At 39.1% G+C, this 13,180-nt stretch overlaps 1 protein-coding gene across 2 annotated transcripts in view; it reads right to left on the bottom strand.

Moving 5' to 3' along the window:
* The window catches only part of LOC118799051 (Schwann cell myelin protein-like), a 45,746-nt gene that overhangs the window by 16,299 nt on the left and 16,267 nt on the right, over positions 1-13,180 (bottom strand). Inside the window, exons 1-3 of one of the 2 annotated variants that reach the window (XM_036558740.1) lie at positions 11,095-11,172; positions 2,346-2,386; positions 11-355 (exon numbers count right to left, since the gene is read on the bottom strand). In XM_036558740.1, the coding sequence (XP_036414633.1) occupies positions 11-355; positions 2,346-2,373 (373 nt within the window). In that variant the 5' untranslated portion in view covers positions 2,374-2,386; positions 11,095-11,172. Of the gene's footprint in view, positions 1-10; positions 356-2,345; positions 2,387-11,094; positions 11,173-13,180 lie in introns of those variants that run through there. The other variant, XM_036558739.1, reaches the window with a different exon arrangement.

Here is a 13,180-nt window from a genome sequence, read left to right as displayed (position 1 = left end):
GTATACTCACCAACATTTATTAGGATGTATTTATATTGGTTGCTAGATGTCTCTGGATAGATCCATGGATACAGGCTTATTCCGTTATCTTCCTGGCGGACATTGTTGATCTTTAAGCTGCAGTCTCCCTGACTGGGACTTCCAGGCACTGATGTTCTTCCTCTAAACTCAGCTATTATATCTGCAGTGTTTCTAGAATACACTACAGGGTACCCTACACCTTTATACTTGTACCAATTCACGTGACTGTGTGAGCTGGTGTGGCACGATATCATCACACAGCTGCCCTTAACAGCTTTAACTGATTGTGGCACCTGAACCTCCCAGCCATGACTCAGACAGCTCAGCACTGAAACTGTGGAGAAGAAGAGAGAAGATGACAGAGTGTATTAAAATAGTTGCATTATTTTTGAGGTTTTCTTTAAACTGGCATGCAAATTCATAAGCAGCGGAAAAGGTGACAAGTTCAGAAAACAATCCCTCTGAAGGAAGGCCTGGAGAAAGGCTTGGTTCATCATGAGAAATGTTTTGATTTTAACCATAAAATGAAGGTGCACTCTCAGAATAAAACACATGGAAACAAGTATTGTAGAGAGATTCTGTTCAGTGAGTTCACCAACTGTGCCAATACAAGTCATATCAAAACCTGTACTGCTTTTTTGACTTGACTGAGATTTAACTGAGATTAAACGGTCAATGTGTACTAAATTTAGAAGACCTCTTCTTTTGAGACCTCTAATTCTTTGAGATTATAAATAGAGGCAATTCTAAAAACTCCATCATAAATTGCTAAAGGCCCTATACTGGCCCCATGAGGTGTTTTGTGCTCTGATCCAGTAGGGGGAGCTCTCACATAATAATGATCGCCCTCTTGACCAACATTCATCCATTTTATAAAGAGCTCTGAATGTTACAGTATGTTAAGGTGGGGAAAAAGGCAAAAAACAAAAACAAAACAATAAATGTGTCTCCCTGAGTAAGTCAATTATAGAAATTGAAAATCAATTTAGTTAATTGAAAATGTCAATTAGCTTTATTTTGACATATGGAAGTCAACAATGCGCAATGCTGGTTATGTGCAGTTGTCCTGATGTGGGTGGGGTTGATTGGCACATTGATTTTGGGGTTGGCTGACCCATGTTTAAGGTTGCCGGAGTGTTGAGCTACTGTCACAAACATATCATTGCTGTCCAAAGAATCTCCAAAACAGCAGCTTTATATGAGAAGGCAAAAATGTTCTTAACTTTGAAAGTCAGTTAATGTTTTTGTGTTTTGTGTCAGTGGTGTTTTTCTCTGTGACTTTGGAGCATGTTCAAAAAACTCGAGCGATGCTGAGCACGAGTGGATCAGACACTGCGCAACATACTAATACACCATCACCACGTCAGTGTCACTGCAGTGCTGAGAACGATCCACCACCCAAATAGTACTTGCTCTGGGGTGGTCCTATGACCACTGACCACTGAGGACCACCTGACCACTGAGGAACAGGGTAAAAGTGGGCTAACAAAGTATGCAGAGAAACAGATGGACTACAGACTGTAATTGTAGAACTACAAAGTGGATAGACTACAGACTGAAAGTGGAGCAGTGTAGAAACAAGGAGGAGGTTTTAATAATGTGGCCGGTCGGTGTTTATCACTGTTAATGTTAAACGTTAAATGCATTTGTATCAAGTTGTTTTTACCTGTAAGTGTCATGCCATTTTACAATAAGTGAGTCTTTATCAAGGTGAATATAACAAATTTAAACCCAAACTATTCATGTATTATTATTGTTTTTTTAATTTAATAAGAAAAAATTCTTTAATAAGAATTTTTACAAAACAATGTTTAATCATCTAAACATGAAAAAGATTGTAACGCAAGGGTAATGAAATTGTAAAGTGACCCAGTGATGTTTTACTAACAGTTTTTCAGTACAAACCAATGAATGAATATTGTGGCTGGGTCTAAATTAAAAGCTCAGATTATTTCTATTTTTGCTTTATTCTTCAAAACTGTCACTTTTTAACATTGTGTCAACCATTCTCATAACGCATGCCAGCCAACCACATAGTGGGGCTGGTTAGCACACATGAATTCACTAATTCCCGGACATATTTTTGGATATTGAACACCTGAGATATACAGCAGAGAGACAAAACTGTACCAACCAACGGCACTTTCTGCACATACAATACACACTGCAAAGGAATTTATTAAGAACACTTTTAAAGATGTTTACAAATGGAAGAGATAATTTATGGCTGGATAAGATACTGAAACTTCTGTTTTGTATTCTGAAAAATATGCTGCGAATCACTTTCCCAATGTAGGCAAGTCATGATTGAAAGCAAACTTTACCAGTTAGGAAGAGCTTGTATCTGTCCATTACTGGGCGAGGCCTAGAAAAGGGAAGAAAAAAAGAGAAAAGTGAATCATGATTTAGATTTTACTTTTTTAAATTGGTGTAAAAGTTGGGAAACCCCTGGTCAAGTTTTGTATTTTCTTGACTTTCTAAGTGAAAAGACGTTAACACATCCTCTACAAAGAACACACTTCTGCACAGTTTATGTGCAATTGCTGTTTATTTGCCAAATTTCACATATTGGGGGAAAAAAAAAAAAAATGTGACCTGTTTTCTATGCTTTATTTTCTTGTGAATCTCATCAAATCAACATAAATAGTGCAGTAACATTTGCCGAAAATGCCAAGCATGTTCTCTGTAGAGGATGTGTCTCTTAGAAAATCAACAAAACACATCATTTGAGCAGGGGTGTTCAAACTTTTGCATATGACTTTCTGTAAAACCTGACCTTGGTCTGCCAAATCCTGTACTATTATATTGCTGTTCCGTCTCCCATAAAGTGTAAAATTTCACAGTGTTTTTCAGCACTGTTGACTCTTACTGGATCACATACTTTTTTGTTGTATAAACACAATGAACCCCTGGTAAAATACAATGAATTCAAATATGTTATTGGCATTTACCTGCTATTGACTCTTAACTGTTTCACAGACTAGACTGGTTTTTCTGGGCCCATTCTAAATTGACTCGATACATTTAAATTGAAGACTTTGCTGGTGTACCACAGAGCTCAGTACTGGGTCCACTTCTGTAACAAAATAGGCCTCATACACCCATTTGTCACTGAGTTCAGTGAGTTCTGGGAAACGCAGTCCTGAGCAGCAGCTTTTGCTGTAGGCTCAGTCACGTCAGAAGGAGGCATGTCAGTCCCTACCACCCCCACCCCCCAAGGAGTCCAGGACGGCCGAGGAAGGAGGGATGTGAAGGGAAGCCCGACAGTCACATAAAACGTGACCAGCTGCGCCACAATAGACCACTGTAGCCGTGCGTCATTCTGTAGTCCTCGTTATGCCCGTAATAGGAACTCCAGGTCTAAGCTCAACTTCTCTATGGCCAGAATGAATGGGGCTCTATTGCACCCTGGGTTAAATAAAAATGTTCAGAACATGATACGTTTTGTCCTGTGAACATTTTTCTCCCGAATTCTACTGGATCCTCCGAGCAAGCTAAACCCTATTCATTCTGGCCATAGAGGAATGGAGCTTAGACCCGGATTTCCTAATATGGGCGTAAGAGCATGGTGCCGACCACAAAATGATGACACGACTGCGGTGGTCTATACATCTACAGACTCCCATAAAGCTGATGAAGCCTCTTCTCTCTAGACAGTCTGGAAGTGTCACACTGCATGGGTTCCGGAGCCGAACTGGAACTTTAACTGAAACTGGACCTAGCACTTGTCCGTTGGACTGAGAACTGGAGCTGGAGCTGGAGATCACGTGAGTGTGGAGAGAACTTTTGTGCAAGGGTCGCTTGAGTAGAAGTTGGTCTAGGCATATGGATATATTTAAGAGTTAAATGGTCATCTTTGCATGCAAATTCAGTCAAAACTTCCGGATTCAGTCCGTTTCTGAATGCTATGAGAAGTGCAGGTTCGTTCCAACCACTACCTGCGGCTAGAGTATGGAGCTCCAAAGTGTAAGCAGCCACCAAGTGATTACCTTGTTTGATCTTGCACAAGAGTTCTCCGTTAGAATGACCATCATGTGGATGATTTTAGCCTGGTCAGTACTAGCAGGGTAGTAACTAAAATAAACAGAGCACTATAACAAAAAACCCTACACTTATCAGGAGACCCATCAAATTTATCTGGTTTACTCACTGGAATGGTTTGTATCTGACCTAAGGTAACTGGATTGTTCATAAGGGAAACCGGAGTAGAAGCAGGAGCAGGTGCAGCGACCTTGAGATCTCTCAGTTGAGCAGCAATGTCTTTGATCCCAGACAGGAGCCAAGTTAGCTGGGCCTGCTGCTCGGCTTGATGCTATGTTAAGTTGCCAACTGAGTAACATCTGCCAGAACCTGCTGATGATGACCCAGGAGCTGACCATGGTTCCTCAGGACCTTTTTTAACCACCTCCATGTCTGCCGTTTGCATGGTGACAAAGGATCCTGTAATGGTGGCAGATGGAACCAGACGCTCGCAGCAGAGACTTTAATATCAAAGAGGATATCCAAAATCACAGTCGGCAAACAGAAGCAAAGAGCCGAAAACCAGAAAATCAGAACAAAATAAAGGGGCAAGACTACAAACGTGGTCGTAAAAAGAAAACGGGTCATACACAGAGTAGCAGAAAGTAACACAGTGGAAACACTCAGTACGTATATAAGAGTGACAATACTTCGCAAAGAACCTAAGCTAAAGCCCAGGCTTATATACTAAACTAACAAACACAAGAAACAAGAAACAGGTGTGAGTAATTAGAAGTCCAGTGATGTGGAACGGTGATAAGTGAATCTGTGAGAGTTATGGGTCACATGCTGTAGCGAGGGGTTCTGGGAAACATAGCCCTGAGCAGTAGTGTTGGCTGTAGGCTCAGCCATGTTGGAAAAAGGCATGACAGTTTATTTTAGTTTAAACTGATTAAATCCCATTTTAATTTCTTTTCAATACCTTTTCCTTGTAAATGCTCGACTGCATTGAAAATGAGGGTCACCCTCAATGTATTTCTGAGTGAAAATGAAGGTTAATTGATTGATTAAAAGTAGAAGTGATGTCACACAGTGGTGAACATGCCCCTGTCCCAGCTTTTTTGAAACATGTAGCTGGCATCAAATTCAAATGGGCATACATTTTTCAAAAAAACAAAAAATTCAGTTTCAACATTTGATTTGATTTATACTGTTGTCAAGCAGTAATAAGGTTTACATTTTTTGCACCTCATTGCATTCTGTTTTTATTTGCATTTTGCACAGCGTTCCAACTTTTTTGGAAACTGTGACAGTAGCTGATGGAACCAGACGCTCACAGCAGAGGCTTGAGAGCAATACCTTAATAGCAAAAGGGCAAGCCACATAGCTCAGTACACACATGCGTGAAGATACTTCGCGAATAGCTAAAGCCCGGGCTTATATACTAAACTAACAAACATTTATAACAAGCAACAGGTGTGGATAATCAGTAGTCAGGCGAACTGGAACAGGGATAGACGGATCAGAGAGAGTCCTGAATCATGTGCTGCAGCGAGGGGTTCTGGGAAGCGTAGTCCCGAGCAGCCATGTTGGCTGTAGGCACAGCCAGGTCTGAAGGAGGCGTGACAGAAACATGTTCTAGTCACTAAGGCTGCTGTTAAATTAAGAACGTTATCAGTGTGATGTACGTAAAAGGGGTGGAGTTAGAGAGAGTGAAAGAGAGAGAGTGTGTAGAAGAAGCAGCCAAGGATTGTTATGGTTTTCTCTCTGACCTGCAGCAACGAGTAGCCGAAGCAGTTGTGTTTTCTACATTAAAAGTGGCTCCACCGAACTCTAATGCCGAGTCCTTCACTCTTCTTTGTTTCCTCGTCCTCGCTACCTATCGCCGATCGAACCCACCCCCTAGCCCAGAGTCTCGGTAAGACCGTGAAGAAACGAAACTTAAGTTTTACACTAGTTCTATCAGTATATTAGTTTGCAGTCAGCTCAACACAGAATCACGCAGGTACATAGTGTAGCTTTAATGTGAAATCTGTTGATAATAAACAAAACCAGAAATATTCACATATTCACAGGCAGATTATGCCTTCATTATGATCAGGTGTGAAATTCATAGTTTATTTGCATGTGTACATCACAACTGGAGTAATCAGATGCAGCAGTACTAACACAGAGAGATTAGTAGCTAGGTAGTAGCGAGTGCCAAATGCAGAGTATTTAACAATTCATAGAAAGAGGAAACATAGCCTATGGAAGTGCTCTGTAGGCAGAATAAACATTCCAAAAACATTCCATCAAACTTTTTGGGAAACAGGATGGTATTTTTTTTATTATAATCTGCCATTTATTAATATGTATATTATTTTCATAGGGAGTCCTGACCATTGAAGAACAGGGCAACAAAGTATGCAGAGAAACAGATCTGAAATTGTAGAACTATAAAATGCACCTATACGGTAAGTGGAGCTGATAAAATGGGCAATGGGTGTAGGAACAAGGGTGGTTTTAATGTTAAGGCTGATCTGTGTACGTCCACTTCAAAATGTCATTAACTCTGTTTTAGCCCACTCCTAATCAAAACATTAGCAGACACACAAAAATACTTCTCTTCAGTCGGTCTCTGTTTACTGTTCATCCTTATTTTTCACCTGACAACTGTATTTCGATATTATAGCTGAAATATCTGGTTGGGTTCATTACTGTTTTAGCTAAATTAAGAAACGTGCTTACTTGTTATCATTTTATGTCCCATTAAATGTCCCTGAAGCGCTTCTGGGACTGTACACAGTTTGCAGCTGTGAGTACAGCCGAGTGAAGCTCGGTAATGTTACAAGCATAAACCTCTCAAGAAAGCACTGTACTTCAAAGGTCATCTGCTAACCCCACTAGCTTGGCACTAACATTCCATTTGAGGAGCATTATCTTAGCACTGGTTTAAAAAATGGATTTTTACATGAAACATTGCAATGCAATTGTACTGCTTATGGTTCTATGTCTGGACTTGAGAGTGTGAACAAAAATGAAAAGGTTGGAATAAAATATTAACATAAGTAATCAGTGTAGGATATAAATAAGGTCCTCTGACCCATGCAGGTTCAGATTTGTTGACAGCTTGATTATAAACATCACAAAAGCATTTAAGCATCTTATTAATAAAGATTTACATTTTTACTTATTTTCATGTTTCTATCATGTTATGATGTCATATTTAACAAATATAGATGGTTGACACTTCGCAGGATGATACTTTGTCACAGTGAATTATCTGTGATAATCTTCACTGAGCAGAAGTTGTGGGGGGCAGACGCTTGCTTTATAAGTCCTGTTGGTTAGTGAAGCGACGTGTTGATGTGTTTCTGTGGATTCTGCATTCTCTATAAGGTGTATACAGTCTTACTTCTATAACTTTTTGTCCCCATAAGGCAGAGGTGTTGGAATAAGTAAAGGGTGACTGCTATCAGGAATGGGTCACAGACATTTACATGTAGATATCACATCCGCGGCTTCGACCCATTGCTGTGATATGAGCATCTGCCATATTGGTCTGGAAGAGACTGGCTTTTAAATAAATACAAGTAAAGGGGGGAGCTGCATTTTTTTTTTTCTGGATAAAACTGTAATGCACTGTAATATTTATATTTCTCAACCAACTGCAATGAGTCATTTTTATATTGAAGGGTATATGATCCATGTGGAGTGCAAAAAAAGTTTTGTCTCCAGTTACTTCTTGATAGTTGTAATCACCGCAAGATGCTGAGAGGAATGTGTATCAGCGTTACGCTCAAATGAACTTAATTACTGGTGGAAAATAGTTAGTTGTCATAAGGAGTTGTAAAAAACCTACATTTCTTAAGCATGGCTTTGGCTTATTTTCCTTGCTTAATACTTGTTTAGATGTCCCTATATAATTTAATGTACATTATATGTGTATAGAAAGCTTCTTATTCACCAGCTACCTATATAACTTTTCTGTTCCACCTTAAATGATGCAGCAGTTACTTTAATTGTGCACCAGGGCCAGAATGTAACTGCAAATGTAACATAAAAATTGAATAAAGAGCCTGCAGAGGCAAATCCAACTTCAGCTTCATTTTTCTGTCTACGCCCCCTTTATTTTAGCTTTTCTTGTGCTTCAGATCAGAACACAGCTATGAAATTATGGAAAAAACTAAATAGTGCATCTTTAGGTACTAATAATTGACTCATTGGCAGAAAAAACCTTCCTTTCTTAAAGCTACTTCCTACTGCCTCCTCAACTCTTTCTCTTTAGGGAACGTTTGCTAGCCAGCTAACTACAGTCAGATTCATGATATGTCAGTCGCTCAGCCGGCACGAGTAGCATGTCATAAAAATTGGTGTGGAGAAAAATGCCAATATAGATGAAAATCTCAATTATTGGCAATTTCGTTTATATGATTTTTTTTTTTATAAAGTCTCAGCTGTCATAACTAGCTGGTGTTATTGCTGATGTAATTACAAATACAACCCCAATTCCAAAAAAGTTGGGACGATGTGTAAAATGTAAATAAATGTAAATAAAAACAGAATGCAATAATTTGCTAATCTCGTGGACCCATATTTTGTTCACAATAGAACACAGAACACATAGATGTTGAAAGTGAGACAATTTACCATTTCATGAAAAATATTAACTCATTTAAAACATGATGGCAGCAACGCTTCTCAAAACAGTTGGGACAGGACTGTGTCTACTATTGTGTAGCATCCCCTCTTCTTATACTAATAGTCTGTAAATGTGTGGGAAGTGAGGAGACCAATTGCTGGAGTTTTGTGAGAGGAATGTTGTCCCATTCTTGTCTGATGTAGGATTCTAGCTGCTCAACAGTTCTGGGTGTACTTTGCCATTTTTTTTCGTTTCATGATGAGCCAAATGTTTTTTATTTGTCAAAGGTCTGGGCTGCAGGCCGGCCAGTTCAGCACCTGGACTCTTCTTCTGTGAAGCCATGCTGTTGTGGTGGATGCAGTATGTAAATTACCATTGGCTTGCTGAAATATGCAAGGCCTTCCCTGAAAGAGACGTTGTCTGGATGGCAGCATATGTTGCCAAAAACCTGTATATCTCGTAGCATTGATGGTGCCTTCACAGATGTGCAAATGGGCTCGGGCCCAGAGAAGTTGGTGGCGTTTCTGGGTCGTGTTGATATATGGCTTCTTCTTTGCGTGATACAGCTTTAACTTGCATTTATGGATTGCACGGCAAACTGTGTTCACAGACGATGATTTCTGGAAGTGTTGCTGAGCCCATGCAGTGATTTACAATACAGAATCATGCCTGTTTTTAATGCAGTGCTGCCAGAGGGCCCGAAGATCACAAGCATTCAATATTGACCATCAGCCTTGTCCCTTGTACAGGGATTTCTCCAGATTCTCAGAATCTTTTGATGATATTATGTACTGTAGATGGTGGGATATTCAAAGTCTTTGCAATTTTACATTGTCTGTTTTTTATTAGTACCACTTACTTTTCCAGCCTTTTGTTGCCCCATCCAAAAGTTTTTTGAGATGTGTTGCTGCCATCAAGTTCTAAATGAGTTACTGTTTTTCATGAAATGGTAAAATGTCTCACTTTCAACATCTGATATGTATCCTATGTTCTATTGTGAATAAAATATGGGTCTATGAGTTTTGCAAATCATTGCATTCTGTTTTTATTTACGTTTTACACAGTGGCCCAACTTTTTTGGAATTGGGGTTGTACAACCAAAAACAACTGTTCAGTCTTGCGAAAGATATTTACTCAAGATCTGATTTGGATTTTGTAATGGTTTGTACAGCCCCAAGCTGCACACGACTCTTTTACAAGTTGCCCATGGCTGTGGCTTTGATGCACAATCCAGCAGCCAATGACACGCATGCGTGTATATGTCTATGGAATAGGCTATGGACTGATGTTTGTGGGACGTTAATAAGTTTGTTTCTTCCCAAAAATGTATTTATGCCTACGCTGGTGTGACTGTAAAAATGCAGCATGTTTAGTTTTGGATGGAAAAAGTAAAAAGTAGCAAAAGTCGAAAACCTGCCTAAGTCCTGAGGATGTCACCAATCCTCGAATACTGAAACTTCACCATAGGTTGGTAAGGATTAGTACTTACATATCGCTGTTGAAAAAAGAAAAAAGAAAACCTCGTTTCTCCAAAATGGTAACTTTACAGGAGAAGGAAAAAACCCACATTACTTTTAATGAAAGTCTTTCATTAAAGACTTTTTTCCAAGTTATTTTAAGCTGTTTCTTTTGGTCCATTTTTCATGAAATTTATACACAATGTAAGCATTTTCAAATTATGTCAAAAACTGAAAAACAAAAATGGAGATACGAGATTTTCTCACGACAGCAGCAATATATTAGTCTGACAGGCACAGTAATGAAAACAGCCTGTTTAATTGTAACGGATAAAGAGAGATTAAACAAATGTACAAATCAATTATGACTGCTTTTGGTATGTTAAAGCACACAAATGAACATGAACAGAAAAAAGAAAAATTTGGAATATGGTGCATGAAGGCTTGGCCTATTGTATTGTATCTATTTCTGTGCCTTGTGCAAACCCTTGTAATATTTAGCTTAACTAGGATCTGCCAGTTAAAAGTTCTGTGCGAGTTTAGCGCCTGCAGCGCGTGCTGCTTCCCCTCAGCAGAGGCATCGCACGCTGTTTCCCTTTCCTCACACGCTATGACACGCTAAAAGTGACTACGATAAGAGTAATTTTAATATAACTGCTAAAAAAAAGAAAACAATAAGGGTGTCTTGGTTTTTGGTGGTGTTCAGCAGTCAGTAATAGAATTTTGTGTTTTCCTGATGGGTTGATATCAGAGTGTAAAAGATACCAATGGTTGAACAGGGCTTCTAGGACTGATTCCAGATGTATTTCATGGTTTCCTAATGGGATATGAAGGGGTCCTACAGGAAACTAGAGGACTCTAATTGTAACCATTAAGCCAGTGTCCATCACGTTTTAATGCTAATGGTCATTTTTCAGCAGGGAATCCAGTTATCTTTTTTTCTGTTACATGTATTCCATTTCTGCCCAGTCCTATTGTTATTATTATTGTTATTGTTTGTAGTAGTAGTAGAAGAAAAAGTATGTCTCTTACCTTTCACTGCTGCAGATGCCTTGGTTTCAAATAGAAACCAACTGTCTGTTACAGTGAAGTCATTTGACTTCGTTTCTGTTCTGGGCGGGGCTTCCTCTTTCCTTGAAGAGTTTTAAACAGCCTCCACTGGACATTCACTTTTGCTTTATAATTATTTCCTTTCATTCACTGTTAGAATCACTTTCACAGTCATTTTGGTGCATCTGTTTGTCATACTCTTACAGTGTGTTGTAAATGTGCCATGCATCTGAGAATTTCATTAATGGACCAATTAATGAAAATGAAGAAATAGTCATAACAAATACAGTGGGCCCCAAAAAGTATTGGAATACCTAAAAATGTATTAAGTTTTCCATGTTAGGGAACAAAATGTCAAACAGAGTGGCGTTTATTTTAAACTGTTTCATGTCTTTTTGGTGAAGTATTCTGTGTCACGATGGCTGATTGTTATCGTTTGAGCAGTTTCTTTGCAGGCTTCTGCAGGTTTGCATCCAAAATGGCTCTGTGCAGTCTGGTTGAAATTCACCATCAGGTGTTCTACACAGTCAGTTTGATGTGCCAAAACAAATCTTATTTTGTTGAATCTTTTGGGTTGGGTTGGGTTTTCTCGTGTAGGGATTAAGCCTAATCCTGGACTTTACACAGTGAAACTTTCATGCAGCTAGTTGCATGTTGTAAGTTGCCTGCAACATAATTTCCGTGCAACTTCAACAGTTACACAAAGCAACTCAAAACAATGAAAGTTGCATGCAACACATTCAGTTACTCCACTAGGTAGCCAAACTAGCAGCTCGTGATACACAGTTTCTATTTGCTATAAAGTCATCATGAGGTCTAATTCAGATATTCACAGCAATTTTAATCATATTAATATGTCCAGCTGTCACTGTTGTTATTTTTTCCCATATGACTACGTATGGACCATTCTACCAAAGATAGTCAAACTGCAGTAGCACAGAAATAAAATTAAAAATTATATATATTGGGCAAGTCATTCCAAATTTAATGCCTGCAACATGTTCAAAAATGTGGGACAGGAGTGTGTTTACTGCTCTGTCATCTTTCCTTTTACCAACAGTTAATACTCATTTGGGGACTGAAGACACAAACTGATCCAGCAGCTTTTTTTGCCCTTCTTCTTTTACAAGTAACAAGTCTTCAGCTGCACAGCCATACTTTGTTGTCATATTCTGAGCTTAATGAGACTTTTTTTTTTATCAAGAGACTGTTCTGGACTGCAGGTAGGTCAGTCTAGCACTCACACACTCTGATTATGCAGTCATGCCTTTGTAACATGTGCAGAAAGTGGCTTTGTCTTGTGTTGATGAATTAAGCATGGATGTTCAGCACTAAGTGTGCTTTCACAGATGTGCAGGTTACTCACTAATACTCCCCCATACCATCACAGACCCTGGCTTTTGAACTTTACGCTGGCAGGAATCTGGATAGTTCTTTACTTCATTGGCCCGGAGAACATGACATCTATTATTTCCATAAATAATTTCCAAGGTCTCATCAAACCACAATACAAGTTTCCACTGTGTTCATTTCTAATGAGCTCAAGCCCAGAAAAGTCAGCAGCGTTTCTGGACATTGCTGACATACGACTTCCACTGTGCATAGTACAGTCTTTGCATTTGTGGTTGCAGCAATGAACAGTGTTTATTGACAACTGGTTTGCAAAGTATTCTTTAGCTGTGGCGATATCCATCAGAGAATCATGCCAGTTTTCAGTGCAGTACCATCTGAGAGGTCAAAGATCATCGGTCTTTTCCTTTAAGCACTGGGATTTCTCCGGAGGCCGTGAAGGTTTTGATGTCAGGATTTTTTCCTGGCTCAAAAAGAGGTGGAGGTGGTGCCATCCTGATCATATGCACACACATGCACTGACTCAAACAAACACTTTTTACAAGCAACATATTTTAGAAGTTCTAATAATTATATAACAACAAGTATTTTTTTTTCCTTCTCTGTCCTCACAAATTACTGAAAAAGCATACTTTATAAATATCTGTCTCTACCAAACTCTAGCTAATGGGAAAGAAGATACTCATACAGGTAACCAGACAAAATACAGGCAGAAGTA

Source organism: Colossoma macropomum, unplaced genomic scaffold, assembly GCF_904425465.1.
Source record: "Colossoma macropomum unplaced genomic scaffold, Colossoma_macropomum, whole genome shotgun sequence".
NCBI classification, from domain to species: Eukaryota; Metazoa; Chordata; class Actinopteri; order Characiformes; family Serrasalmidae; genus Colossoma; species Colossoma macropomum.
The sequence above is the reverse complement of the archived record's forward strand: the minus strand, read 5'-3'. Positions and strand labels throughout refer to the sequence as shown.